At 44.9% G+C, this 15,128-nt stretch overlaps 1 protein-coding gene across 1 annotated transcript in view; it reads left to right on the top strand.

Moving 5' to 3' along the window:
• LOC142272515 (glutamate receptor ionotropic, kainate 5-like) overlaps positions 1-13,668 on the top strand; it is a gene marked incomplete at its 3' end in the record, with an annotated part of 61,639 nt that extends 47,971 nt beyond the window's left edge. Inside the window, exons 4-7 of the mRNA XM_075332505.1 lie at positions 9,438-9,616; positions 9,708-9,761; positions 12,607-12,768; positions 13,516-13,668. Coding sequence (XP_075188620.1) covers positions 9,438-9,616; positions 9,708-9,761; positions 12,607-12,768; positions 13,516-13,668 — 548 coding nt within the window. The remainder of the gene's footprint in view (positions 1-9,437; positions 9,617-9,707; positions 9,762-12,606; positions 12,769-13,515) is intronic.
• Between the last annotated feature and the right edge of the window lie 1,460 nt (positions 13,669-15,128).

Below are 15,128 nucleotides of genomic sequence, written 5' to 3'. Positions count from 1 at the left end.
AGGGCTTATATTTTAAGCAAACTCAAAGCCCCAAAAATCCTACTAGGGCTTATTTATTTGGAGTAGGGCTTATATTTTAAGCATACGCAAAAAAACCCTAAAATCCTACTAGGGCTTATTTTTGGAGTAGGGCTTATATTTTAAGTATATTCAAAAAAGCCCCCCAAATCCTACCAGGGCTTATTTTTTTGGAGTAGGGCTTATATTTTAAGCAAACTCAAAGCCCCAAAAATCCTACTAGGGCTTATTTTTGGAGTAGGGCTTATATTTTAATCATACCCAAAAAAGCCCCAAATCCTTCTAGGGCTTATTGTTGGAGTAGGGCTTATATTTTAAGCATACGCAAAAAAAGCCCCCAAAATCCTACTAGGGTTTATTTTTAAAGTAGGGCTTATATTTTAATCATACCCAAAAAAGCCCCAAATCCTACTAGGGCTTATTGTTGGAGTAGGGCTTATATTTTAGCTAGGAGATGACAGTTGGTTCTTTTTTAGTTCTATGGAGGAGGGAGGAGCCGGTGGAAGTTCTTCTGAAACGACCGATACGGTCATAGCTAGGGGATGACAGTTGGTGCTTTTTTTAGTTCTACGGAGGAGGGAGGAGCCGGTGGAAGTTCTTCTGAAACGACCGATATGGTCATAGCTAGGGGATGACAGTTGGTGCTATATTTAGTTCTACGGAGGAGGGAGGAGCCAGTGGAAGTTCACCTGAAACGACAGTTAATCATAGCTAGGAGATGACAATTGGTGCTTTTTTAGTTCTATGGAGGAGGGAGGAGCCGGTGGAAGTTCTCCTGAAACAAAAGTTACAGTCATAGCTAGAAGATGACAGTTGGTGCTTTGTAGTTCTATGGAGCAAGAAGGAGCCAGTGGAAGTTCTCCTCAAACAGCTGTTACCACTATAGCTAGGAGATGACAGTTGGTGCTTTTTTAGTTCTATGGAGGATGGATGAGCCGGTGGAAGTTCTTCTGAAACGACCAATACGGTCATAGCTAGGAGATGACAATTCGTGCTTTTTTAGTTCTATGGAGGAGAGAGGAGTAGGTGGAAGTTCTGCTGAAACGACAATCATAGCTAGGAGATGACAGCTGGTGCTTTTATGGTTCTATGGAGGACTGAGTAGTCGGTGAAAGTTCTCCTGAAACCACAGTTACAGTTATAGCTAGGGGATGACAGTTGGTGCTTTTATAGTTCTATGGAGGAGGGAGGAGCCGGTGGAAGTTCACCTGAAACAGCTGTTACCGCCATAGCTAGGAGATGGCAGTTGGTGCTTTTTTAGTTCTATGGAGGAGATAGGAGTTGGTGGAAGTTCACCTGAAACAGCTGTTACCGCCATAGCTAGGAGATGACAGTTGGTGCTTTTAAAATTCTATGGATAGAGGAGGAGGGAGAAAAATGATGGAGATAGGTGCAGTCACCTATACATTCTTAACAACCGTTATACTTTAAGTACCCTTGGTCAGCAGATTAGTGGTTGCAGAGAGTGGACTAGGGCTGGCCCTTAAGACATTGGACGTCAGTGGCTCGCGCCTTGGAGGCAGCACCGAAGGAGAATGAGCAGAATCGGAGCACCTAGCACCGGTGGCGCTCAGATCCTGTGCCTATGATCCATTTGATAGATCAGTTGTGATCTGCTGTTTCCACATCAACTATTAATGAACCCGTCAGAATCCCGGTATTTTTTTTTCCTTCCTAGATTGATTGGTGCAGAATGCAGCTGGCTGTCTAAGAGCAAAGGAAAGCCGGCGCTCAATGCTGATCTAATGACAAGTGGCAGCGAGGGGTATAATTTATTCAGCATTGAATGATTTATAATTGATCTGAGACAGGTTGAACTTGATAGACGTCCATGTAACTATGTGACTCAAGTGTGAACGGAAGGCTCAGATCTCAAAGGGGGCTGATTCCTCAAGACAACCCCGTGTCTTTGTGCCCTAATCGTGATGGGGGCCATCTACGGAGCAGAAACCCATTAACACAGAATGGCTCTGGCTAACGAGGTCCATCCATGTGTTACACGGTCGGTCAGACATTACTATAAATGTATCTACAATTATTGCTTCAGCTAATGATCAAAGAACGGACCTGTACCGCCCCCGTGTCAGCAGCCTGCCGCCGCTGCTCGGATCCGGATCTGCGGTGGCTCTCGGGGTCGCGTGGCCACTCGGAATAAAGGGGGGATTATTTACAAGGGATTTTATGGACCATTCGTGACGCCACCCATGGTGCGTGGAAAGGTGTAGTACCACCGCTGCAATGGGGAGTACCCGGTGGCGATGGTGTGGGCAGCCAGATGTTTAACCTCTCCACAGGTAGGGGGAAATGCCCCGGGACTCGGTGTTGGTCACAGGGAGGTGCTGTTTGGTCAGTCAGGGATCATTTTAGTACTCACTCAGCCCAATAACACTGACACCGACAACTGTGGTAAACCAAAGTTCGTAGCACGGCTGCAGCAGGGAGGGAGCACGCCTGGATCCCGTGCCCGTTGGTGTTGCTTGTTAGCCTGTGGCCTTTTCCGTGGCACCTTTCTTCTAAATAGTTCTAAGCTAGAGGGACTATCAGGTCCCGCTCCCCAGTGTGGCTAACTGGGTGAGCTTGCTCTCAGGGTTCACGCTTGGGATTTTCTGGACTATGTAGTGGGAAAGTCCTATCCTCCTCGTTGTGCTTGTACCCCGATTTTGGAGTGAGTGGAGAGCGGATCTTGAAAGCTCCGTCCTCGTCGGGTAAATTGTTAAGACGCTTGAAGCTCCTTCTCAACCTAGGGTCCACGTACCCCGTTGTGCCCTGGCCCCTGCCTGGTGATGGCACAAGGCCGCCGGCTGTCCTCCTTGACAGACCGTGCACCTTGTCATGATCCCCTGCGACCGGGGTCCAGCTCCTACCAGGCCCAGACCAACGTCTGCTACCTAGTAAACCAAGGAGTCCAGCTCCTGACCTCCTCTCACTTCCACCTCCAACACTACCCTGTGCTGCTCCTAACACTCCTGACCTCCCCTTAACCAACCCCCCAAGTGGGCGACCCTATTCCCTTCAGGTCAGCCACTGGTGTGTCTGGTGGGTGTGGTGCAGAGTGTTCCTAGGATTTTTATTAGCCTGTTCTTAGCAACACCAAAGGTCAGGGACCCGTAACCAAGGAGGAGGTGGATATTGCACAGAAGGGCATATTGCACATTACACTGTGACGACCTGATAGGCCAGGACGTCACAGACCCACCTAAACTTACATTGTCCCTAATCCTGAAATTCAAGAGGGTCTTTAATTGTGCTATATATACAGTAGGTTCTGCACCTACGCGCCGAGCAGGATACCTAGCCCTGGCTGACCCTGAACTGGGCCCTAGGTAAGGAACAGATGGGACAGACACTTAGTCAACCCCAGTAAGTTCTAAAAAAAACACAGGGAACACACACACAGGGGAAAGTATATGAATAACTTATCACCAAGAAGACTCTGAAAGAGGTACAGCAACAAACAACAAAGATTCTACAGATGAATACAAGCCAACTGCTTGCATCCAAGGCTTATATAGGAATATGAGTCTGTCACCAGCAAACACCAAGGGGAAATGTCAGTATTTAAGGACACAAGGGAAAATGATGATGATTATTAGCTGAAAGGTGAGGATATCCACAGGGTCCTAAAAGTAAAGGGATTAACCCCTAGCAGAGAAGTTCTTGAGATACCATTTACACCACAGCAGAAAGAATAGATTGTCAGGGAGCAGTTTGTGTAGCTAAATGCTATGACTTTCTACAGCCGGACACCACAGGACTGTTTGTCAACCGCGACTTATATACACAAGGAATAACAGCTTGCATTGGTAATAATTCTAATCCTGGCTGTTAACCTCCTCAAATGCCATGGTCAATAGTGATCGCAGCATCTAAGCAGTTAGAGAGGCTGTCTCAACAATGATATTCCTTCCAAAGTCGAAAGGAGATGTATGGAGTGACTCTCAAGAGATTAGCTTGCTCCATTGTCACGCTAGGTTTGGTGAAGTACAACGTGTATGGTGACACAGAAGAGAAGGGGGAGATGGTAACCACTGGCCCTTGGCTCCCCTGGCCACCCTAGATAGGATCCGCCACTATGCGCAGAACAGGATACCTGTCCATGGAAGGGAATACCAGCCTGCAACTCATGACCTATATAATTACTCTGATCCTGGCAGTTAACCTCCTTAGATGCCATGGTCAATAGTGATCGCAGCATCTAAGCAGTTAGAGAGGTGGTCTCAACAATGATATTCCTTCCAAAGTCTAAAGGAGATGTATGGAGTGACCCTCAAGAGATTAGCTTGCTCCATTGTCACGCTAGGTTTGGGGAAGTACCACGTATATGGCGACACGGAAGAGAAAAGGGAGATGGTGACCCCTGACTAAACCTTCCACTGGCCCCTGGCTCTCCTGACCACCCTAGATAGGATCCGTACCTATGTGTTGAGCAGGATACCTGTCCCTGGAAGGGAAAACCAGCCAGCAAATCCTGAGATATATAATTACTCTGATCCTGGCAGTTAACCTCCTTAGATGCCATGGTCAATAGTGATCGCAGCATCTAAGCAGTTAGAAGGACTTTCTCCACAATTCTATCTCTTCCTTCCAAAGTGGAAAGGACACACAAGACACACAAGAGCTAAGCCTGCACCACTGGCAGTTAACCTCCTTAGATGCCACGGTCAATAGCAACCGCAGCATCTAAGCAGTTAGAGGTTCTTTCTCAACAACCACACCCACAATGTGATCACAGGGTCACAAGAGGGTTGCCATTGTGTCGCAGGCAGAGGAGGGGACGCTGCGCTCTCCCACTGCTCGGGTCCGGCTGCCGCTGCTGCTGCGGATACTGCTGCTCGGTGGTGGCTCGAGCGGTGGGCCGGATCCCGGGGACTCGAGCGGCGCTCCTCGCCCGAAAAAGGGGATTTGGATTGATTGTGGGGATTTATTGTCCTTGACGACAGCCACGGTTGTGGTGATAATGGTGACACCACCGGTGCTCTGGACGGGGATCCCGGGAGCGGTGACAGGGAGCAGCTTGGTTGTTATTTCTCCCCTCCGTGGGTAGGGGGTTGGTTGTCCCGGGGCCCGGTGATGGGGTAGGGATGGATGTCAGGCGGGCTACGGGGCCTGGCGAGGTGCAGGGTCGCAGGGGCAGCGCTGTGCCGCACGGCACGGTGGTACTCCCTCAGCCCAATGATGAAGACACAGTCTCGGTAAAACACACGGCTGGATGGACGGGTCCCACAGACGGCTGCGGTGTTGTTGCTCCCGGCAGGTTGGTGGTGACTGCCTTTCCCTGCACCTGAGATGTCTGTACGGTTCCAAGGGGTTCCCACCGGTAACCCCCTCCCCGGCTTGGATATGGGCCGGAGGAACCCCTTTTGCCCGCAGGCGCTGGCCCTGAGAAACGGTTGCCTTGGCGGTGGTGGTGTCTCTCTCACTCGGTTGGACGGTTGCCTTCTGTCGGGAGTTGACTGTTTGAAAACCCAGGAGGTCCCCTTCACTAACGGATTTGGCAAATTCACGGCGACTCCTAGCCTTGCCGGGGTCCGAAAAGCCCCTGCCAGATGGTGCTGGCTCCTCTTTGTGTACCGGTCCGGTACCGCCGGGCCACCGCCCGTCCACGGTCCTTACGGTAGACTCCAATCGGCCACTCCTGCAGACGGTCACCACTGTCTGCCAACCTTGCTGATCTGTCCGGGCCACACACCCGGACCAACTTCAGGCTGCTCGACTACTACCTTCTGCTCACTTTCACTTCTCAACTGTCCTCACTCCTCTCCAAAACTAATCTGCTGGTTTTCCCGCCTCCAGGACTGTGAACTCCTCGGTGGGTGGGACCAACCGCCTGGCCCACCCCCTGGTGTGATCATCATCCCCTTGAGGAAGGCAACAAGGGTTTTGTGTTCTGGCTTTGGTGTGCCTGCCGGGAGTGTGGGGTGTGTGGGTGTTGTGCTCTGTGGCCCCTGGCTTGTCCAGGGTGCCACAATTGCATCTAAGATCCAAATAAAGGATTGCAGTACATCTAAAGGCCGCTTTACACGCTGCGATATTGATATCGCTAGCGTGGGTACCCGCCCCCATCGGTTGTGCGACACGGGCAAATCGCTGCCCGTGGCGCACAACTTCGCTCAGACCCGTCACACTACTTGCCTGCATAGCGATGTCGCTGTGACCGGCGCACCGCCTCCTTTCTAAGGGGGCGGTTCGTTCGGCGTCACAGAGACGTCACTAATCGGCCGCCCAATGAAAGCAGAGGGGCGGAGATGAGCGGGACGTAACATCCCGCCCACCTCCTTCCTTCATCATTGCGGGCGGGACGCAGGTAAGGCAAGGTTCCTCGTTCCTGCGGTGTCACACGTAGCGATGTGTGCTGCCGCAGGAGCGACGAACTACATCGTACCTGCTGCAGAAACGATAATTGAGATTAGGGGGGGGGATATCACTGATTTAGCGATTTTGAACGTTTTTGCAACGATTCAAAATCGCTAATAGGTGTCACACGCAACGACATCGCTAACACGGCCGAATGTGCGTCACAAATTCCGTGACCCCAACAAAATCGCTTTAGCGATGTCGTAGTGTGTAAAGCGGCCTTTAGTATTCCTATTCAGCCCAGACTATGGAGAATACTGACCAGACAATACACTGCAATATGTACATTTTGCTGTGCATTGTTTTAGCTACCAAGACATCACATGTTAAAGTTCCTTAGCGAGATTTTTTTTGTTTACAAAAATATTAAAAAGCATAAAAAGTTCTTAAATAAACCCTCTTTTATTATATTTGTCAACTTGTAAAAAACATGATTGTCGCTGCATCCGAAAATCCAAAAATGCTACCAATAAATACTACTTACACTTCTCTACTGATCACAAAATAAAATAAAAAATGTTTAAGAATTAAAAAAAAGTTATAAAAAAACGATCTAATTTAGTACTGTTGTAACAGTCTTAACCCGCGGACATTTTTAACTCCTAGTTGTTGGAAATGGAATGCAAAAAAAATGCAAAATATGTTGTTTTTTGCATTCCATTTCCAATCTTTTTTTTTTTTTAAATTTATTCTCCACTATATTATATATTATATATTTAAAACTGGAGCTTGACTCTCAGAAAAAACAAATCCTCTTACCGTTCTGTAAATGGGAAAAAAAGTTATGTGGCCCTTACACTGCTGTATTGATGACAAAATAAAAAAAATGTTTTAGAATTAAAAAAGATATATTTTAGAAAGGTTTTAAAAACTATGAATTTAGTATTGCTGTACCAGTCCTAACCCGCAAACATTTTAAACTCATAGTTGTTGGAAATGGAATGCAAAAAACAATGCAAAATACATTGTTTTTTGCACTCCATTTCCAATCTTTTTTTTTATTTTATTCTCAAGTATATTATATAATATATTTAAAACTGGAACTTGACTCTCAAAAAAAACAAATCCTCTTACCGTTCTGTCAATGGGAAAAAAAAAAGTTATGGGGCCCTTACAATCACAAAATAAAATAAAAAATGTTTTAGAATTAAATTTTTTTTTTTTTATAAAAGTCATAAAAAACTATCAATTTAGTATTGTTGTAACAGTTCTAACCCGCGAACATTTTAAACTCATAGTTGTTGGAAATGGAATGCAAAAAACAATCCAAAATACATTGTTTTTTGCACTCCATTTCCAATCTTCTTTTTTTTTTGTTTTATTCTCAAGTATATTATACAATATATTAAAAACTGGAACTTGACTCTCAAAAAAACAAATCCTCTTACCATCCTGTCAATGGGGAAAAAAAGTTACATTGTTTATTGCACTCCATTTCAAATCTTTTTTTTATTTCATTCTCCAATATATTATATATATATATATATATATATAATATTTATATATATATATATGTATATATATATATATATATATATATATATATATATATATATATATATATATATTATATCTGGAACTCTCAAAAAAACAAATCGTTCTGTCAATGGGAAAAAAAAGTTATGTGGCCCTTACACTGCTGTATTGATGACAAAATAAGAAATGTTTTAGAATTAACAAAAATATATATTTTAGAAAGGTTTTAAAACCTATGAATTTAGTATTGTTGTAACAGTCCTAACCCACACACATTTTAAACTCATAGTTGTTGGAAATGGAATACAAAAAACAATGCAAAATACATTGTCTTTTGCACTCCATTTCCTATCTTTTTTTTTTGTTTTATTTTATTCTCAAGTATATTATATAATATATTTAAAACTGGAACTTGACTCTCAAAAAAAACAAATCCTCTTACCGTTCTGTCAATGAGAAAAAAAAGTTATGTGGCCCTTACACTGCTCTATTAATCACAAAATAAAATAAAAAATGTTTTAGAATTAAACATTTTTTTTTATAAAAGTCGTAAAAAACTATCAATTTAGTATTGTTGTAACAGTCCTAACCCGCGATTATTTTAAACTCATAGTTGTTGGAAATGGAATGCAAAAAACAATGCAAAATACATTTGTTTTTTGCACTCCATTTCCATTTTTTTTTATTTTATTCTCCAGTATATTATATAATATATTTAAAACTGGAACTTGACTTTCAAAAAAACAATTCGTTCTGTCAATGGTTAAAAAAAGATATGTGGCCCTTACACTGCTGTATTGATTACAAAATAAAATAAAAAATGTTTAAGAATTAAAATTTTTTTTTTTTTATAAAAGTTGTAAAAAACTATCAATTTAGTATGGTTGTAACAGTCCTAACCCGAGAACATTTTAAACTCATAGTTGTTGGAAATGGAATGCAAAAAACAATGCAAAATACATTTGTTTTTTGCACTCCATTTCTAATCTTTTGTTTTTATTTTATTCTCAAGTATATTATATAATATATTTAAAACTGGAACAAATCCTCTTACCGTTCTATCAATGGGAAAAAAAAAGTTATGTGGCGTGGAAAGCGGAAGAGGAAAAAAGAAAATTGGTCTTGGCGGGAAGCGGTTAAAATTGGCACCGCGGGTCAATTTTAGTCTTGGAAAATTCTGCGGCATGAGATGAGATTTGTTAAAAAAAAAAAAAATTGTTCTCCGTGTGCCTGCTGCTGTATTCCGCTGTGGGTTTTTACCTCCGCTGCTTTTTCCAGCCCATGTGGACCTGTCCTTAGGGAAGAAAAATCACCGCTGAGCACAGTGTTCCCTCCGAGTCACGGGCTGGCTCGGGGGCAGCTGAAGCTCTCACATGTCAAGTGACAGCAATATGTGTATGTGCTTGAGGCTACCGGATTCATGCAGAAGGATACAAGATTATTCTAGTAATTTATAGCGTCTATCACCGGAAAAAAAAGTAACTTTTTACTGCTTATCTTCTCTAAATCTCTTGCAAATGTTCCAATTTTGCCTAAAGCGGTGAATTCCCCATCGCGCTCCTCAGCCAGCTCCTTCTTCTGTTCTCCAGGTTTACTGCGGCTAGAGGAGTTGGTCCGTCAGTTCCTAATATCAAAAGATACGCTTTCCGTGCGGATGTTGGATGACACGAACGATCCCACGCCTTTATTAAAGGAGATCCGCGATGATAAGGTGTCCACCATTATTATTGACGCCAACGCAACGGTGTCCCATCTCATCCTGAAGAAGGTCAGGCTTCTCTTTTTTTTTGCTGTTTTATGTTTATTTTTTACTTTGATTTGCGTTTTACAGTTTTTAATACGTTTTCTTTTTTTAATAGGCCTCCGAGCTCGGGATGACGTCCGCTCATTACAAATATATCCTGACAACAATGGTGAGAACTGGTGGTTAACGATGGGACCCTACGTCTTTGTGATAAGTGGCTGCCATTTCTCTTATGGTTCTGTATTGGAAATAGGGGCAGTCATGCGAGCAAATTGTGGACGTGGCTTTTTCCATGTGCAGCTCCGAGTGCTCGTCCACATTGCGGACCGGTGCTTTTTCCTTGTGCAGCTGCGAGTGCTCGTCCACATTGCGGACCGGTGCTTTTTCCTTCTGCAGCTGCGAGTGCTCGTCCACATTGCGGATCGGTGCTTTTTCCTTGTGCAGCTGCGAGTGCTCGTCCACATTGCGGACCGGTGCTTTTTCCTTCTGCAGCTGCGAGTGCTCGTCCACATTGCGGATCGGTGCTTTTTCCTTGTGCAGCTGTGAGTGCTCGTCCACATTGCGGATCGGTGCTTTTTCCTTGTGCAGCTGCGAGTGCTCGTCCACATTGCGGATCGGTGCTTTTTCCTTGTGCAGCTCCCTGTGCTCGTCCACATTTCGTTCCGGTGCTTTTCGTTGTGCAGTTCTGAGTGCTTGTCTACATTGCAGATCGGTGCTTTTTCATTGTGTAGCTCCGAGTGCTTGTCCACATTGCGGAACGGTGCTTTTTTCATGTGCAGCTCCGAGTGTTCGTCCACATTATGGATTGGTGCTTTTTCCTTGTGCAGCTCCCTGTACTCCTCCACATTGCGTTCTGGTGCTTTTTGTTGTGCAGCTCCCTGTGCTCGTCCACATTGCATTCCGGTGCTTTTTACTTGTGCAGCTCCCTGTACTCCTCCACATTGCGTTCTGGTGCTTTTCGTTGTGCAGCTCCCTGTACTCCTCCACATTGCGGATCGGTGCTTTTAACTTGTGCAGCTCCGACTGCTCGTCCATATTTCGTTCCGGTGCTTTTCGTTGTGCAGTTGCAAGTGCTCATCCATATTGCGGATCGGTGCTTTTTCCTTGTGCAGCTCCGAATGCTTGTCCACATTGCGGATCGGTGCTTTTTCCTTGTGCAGCTCCGAATGCTTGTCCACATTGCGGATCGGTGCTTTTTCCTTGTGCAGCTCCGAATGCTTGTCCACATTGCGGATCGGTACTTTTTCCTTGTGCAGCTCCGAGTGCTTGTCCACATTGCGGATCGGTGCTTTTTCCTTGTGCAGCTCCCTGTACTCCTCCACATTGCGTGCCGGTGCTTTTCGTTGTGCAGCTCCGAGTGCTCGTCCACATTGCGAACCAGTGCTTTTTCCTTGTTCTGCTCTGAGTGCTCGTCCATATTGCGAATCGGTGCTTTTTCCATGTGCAGCTTCAAGTGCTCATCCATATTGCGTTCTGGTGCTTTTCATTGTGCAGCTCCAAGAACTCGTCCACATTGCGGATCGGTGCTTTTTCCTTGTGCAGCTCCCTGTACTCCACATTGCGTGCCGATGCTTTTCATTGTGCAGCTCTGAGTGCTCGTCCACATTGCGGATCGGTGCTTTTTCCTTGTGCAGCTCCGAGTGCTCATCCACATTGCGGATCAGTGCTTTTTGCTTGTGCATCTCCGAGTGCTCATCCATATTGCAGACTGGTGCTTTTTGCTCGGGCAGCTCCGAGTGCTCGTCCACATTGTGGATCGGTGCTTTTCATTGTGCAGCTCCGAGTGCTCGTCCACATTGCGGATCGGTGCTTTTTGTTGTTCAGTTCCGAGTGCTCATCCACATTGCGGACCGGTGCTTTTTCCATGTGCAGCTTCGAGTGCTCATCCACATTGTGTTCCGGTGCTTTTTCCTTGTGCAGCTCCAAGAGCTCGTCCACATTGCGTATTGGTGCTTTTTCCTTGTGCAGCTCCCTGTACTCCTCCACATTGCACGCCGGTGCTTTTCGTTGTGCAGCTCCGAGTGCTCGTCCACATTGCGGATTGGTGCTTTTTCCTTGTGCAGCTCCAAGTGCTCGTCCACATTGCGGATCGGTGCTTTTTCAGTGTGCAGCTCCGAGTGCTCTTCCATATTGCGGACCGGTGCTTTTTCCATGTGCAGCTTCGAGTGCTCATCCACATTGTGTTCCGGTGCTTTTTTCCTTGTGCAGCTCCAAGAGCTCGTCCACATTGCGGATCGGTGCTTTTTCCTTGTGCAGCTCCCTGTACTCCTCCACATTGCGTGCCGGTGCTTTTCGTTGTGCAGCTCCGAGTGCTCGTCCACATTGCGGATCGGTGCTTTTTCCTTGTGCAGCTCCGAGTGCTCGTCCACATTTCGTTCTGGTGCTTTTCGTTGTGCAGCTCCGAGTGCTCGTCCACATTGCGGATCGGTGCTTTTTCCTTGTGCAGCTGCGAGTGCTCGTCCACATTGCGGATCGGTGCTTTTTCCATGTGCAGCTCCGAGTACTCGTCTACATTGCGTGCCGGTGCTTTTCGTTGTGCAGCTCCGAGTGCTCGTCCACATTGCAGATTGGTGCTTTCTCCGTGTGCAGCTCCGAGTGCTCTTCCATATTGCGGATCGGTGCTTTTTCCTTGTGCAGCTGCGAGTGCTCGTCCACATTGCGGATCGGTGCTTTTTCCATGTGCAGCTCCGAGTACTCGTCTACATTGCGTGCCGGTGCTTTTCGTTGTGCAGCTCCGAGTGCTCGTCCACATTGCGTGCCGGTGCTTTTCGTTGTGCAGCTCCGAGTGCTCGTCCACATTGCGGATCGGTGCTTTTTCCGTGTGCAGCTCCGAGTGCTCATCCACATTGCGGATTGGTGCTTTTTCCTTGTACAGCTCCGAGTGCTCGTCCACATTTCGTTCTGGTGCTTTTCGTTGTGCAGCTCCAAGTGCTCCTCCACATTCTAATGAGCCCCAATCCATATAATGGTGGTATATACATAACTACATCTGTTTTTTTTTCTTCCCACCCCAGGATTTTCCCTTGTTATCCTTAGAAGGGGTGGTGAGTGACCATTCCAACATCCTGGGGTTTTCCATGTACAATAGTAGCCATCCCTTCTATTTGGAATTCATAAGAAGCCTCAACATGTCCTGGAGAGAAAACTGTGAGCTGAGCACATATCTGGGACCAGCGGTGAGCTTACTTTTCTGTCTGATTTTTGGGTGATACTGTGATGACATTGGTACTCTTCAGATTCTACATATATACAGTCATGAGCGATTATGTTGGCACCTTTACAATTGTTCCAGAAAATTAAGTATTTCTTCCAGAAAAAAAAGACTGAAAAAAAGGCTTTTATCAATTTTTCTCTGCCTTCCACATCCAGGGAGATTAGCTACAGTACCATGGGTTGTAAACCTCTTCATTATGCTGCGCACTGTGGACAAAGGAACATCAAGATCTCTGGGGATAGACTTCTAACCTTGACATTATTGATATTTTTTTTTTACAATTTTAATTCTCAAGTCCTCAGACTGTTCTCTCTTTTCCTCTTTCTGTTCTCCATGCTTAGTGTGGCACACACAAACACACAATGCAAAAATTGAGTCAACTTCTCGCCTTTTCATCGTGTTTCAGGTGTGATTTCATATTGCCCACACCTGTTACTTGCCACAGGAGAGTCTGAATGAACATCACATGCTTGAAACAAAGTTGTTTACTCAGATTTTTGGAAAGGTACCAACAGTTTTGGGGTTTTGTGTGCGTTTTTTCAATTTTTGTGGTGTTACAATACACACAAAAGAAATAAACCTGTATATAACAAAACGTATAATTGCCATAATTTCTGGGAGAAATACGTAATTGTCTGGGACAATTTCAACAGTTCCAACACTTTCGGCCATGACTATGAGCGTGCTGACATTTTCCTTCTTTCCTCAGCTCTCGGCTGCGCTCATGTTTGACGCTGTACATGTTGTGGTCAATGCCGTGCGGGAGTTAAACCGGAGCCAGGAGATTGGTGTGAAGCAGCTGTCCTGCAGCACGTCACAGATCTGGCAACACGGGACCAGCCTTATGAACTATCTACGCATGGTATGGAGCAGCCCTCTCACCAAGACAGGATCGGAATGGCTGCATTATTGATCATTGCTTAATAAGAAGTGCTAGATAGAGATGGATGGTCAATCCAAAGAACATTTATTCCAAGCAATCAAATGGTCCATAACATAATCCACCATACAGGGGTAAAAATAGTCCAGAAACACGAATATAGTCCAGTAAGCGATAAATGTCCAGGTCTCTCTGAGAAGCTGCAGCTTCTGTCCAGAGGATCAATCTTAGTCCTTCTCTGTTGAAGTTCTCAAACAGACTGCCCAATTCTTCAGGTAAGCAGAGAGTTTAGGTGGATCCCAGGCCCCCCTCCCTCAGACTTAGGGGCAGAAACACTACAGGGGGTGGTTACCTACAGACAGTACAATGTACACACAAGCAATACAAAGAATGGACAGTGAACCACACCTAAAATACGAACCTACACAACATGATACACAACCCCCCAGATTCCACCATCACAGTAGTAATTGTAGAAGTAATATTAATAGTAATAATAGTAGATGTAGTACTTGTAGAAGCAGAAGTAACTTCAATATAGTAGTACATGTGCTAGTAGTGGTAGACATAATAAAAGTAGTAAAAGAAGCAGTAGTAGTAAATGTACTATAAGTATAGTGTGTTAATAATACCATAGTAGAAGTAGTAGTATAGTGTTAGCCACAGTAGAAGAAGCAGCAGCAGTAATAGTAGTAGTGTAGTATTATAAGTACTAGGGGTGTGGTAATAGTATAGTACTAGAATATAGTATAGTGGTAGTAATAGTAGTAGTGTAGTGGTGGTAATAAAAGTAGTATAGTAATAGTGCTAGTATAATAATAATAGTAGTAGTAGTAGTAGTAGTAGTCAGTAGTAGTCAGTAGTAGTCAGTAGTAGTCAGTAGTAGTAGTAGTCAGTAGTAGTCAGTAGTAGTAGTAGTAGTCAGTAGTAGTAGTAGTAGTAGTCAGTAGTAGTAGTCAGTAGTAGTCAGTAGTAGTAGTAGTAGTCAGTAGTAGTAGTAGTCAGTAGTAGTAGTAGTAGTCAGTAGTAGTCAGTAGTAGTCAGTAGTAGTCAGTAGTAGTAGTAGTCAGTAGTAGTAGTAGTAGTCAGTAGTAGTCAGTAGTAGTCAGTAGTAGTCAGTAGTAGTAGTAGTAGTCAGTAGTAGTAGTAGTCAGTAGTAGTCAGTAGTAGTAGTAGTCAGTAGTCAGTAGTAGTCAGTAGTAGTAGTAGTCAGTAGTAGTAGTAGTAGTCAGTAGTAGTAGTAGTAGTAGTAGTCAGTAGTAGTATTCAGTAGTAGTCAGTAGTCAGTAGTAGTCAGTAGTAGTCAGTAGTAGTCAGTAGTAGTCAGTAGTCAGTAGTAGTCAGTAGTAGTAGTAGTCAGTAGTAGTCAGTAGTAGTAGTAGTCAGTAGTCAGTAGTAGTCAGTAGTAGTAGTAGTCAGTAGTAGTAGTAGTAGTCAGTAGT

Source organism: Anomaloglossus baeobatrachus, unplaced genomic scaffold, assembly GCF_048569485.1.
Source record: "Anomaloglossus baeobatrachus isolate aAnoBae1 unplaced genomic scaffold, aAnoBae1.hap1 Scaffold_3508, whole genome shotgun sequence".
Taxonomy (NCBI): domain Eukaryota; kingdom Metazoa; phylum Chordata; class Amphibia; order Anura; family Aromobatidae; genus Anomaloglossus; species Anomaloglossus baeobatrachus.
Note: the sequence above shows the minus strand (reverse complement) of the source record. Positions and strands in the feature narration are given on the sequence as shown.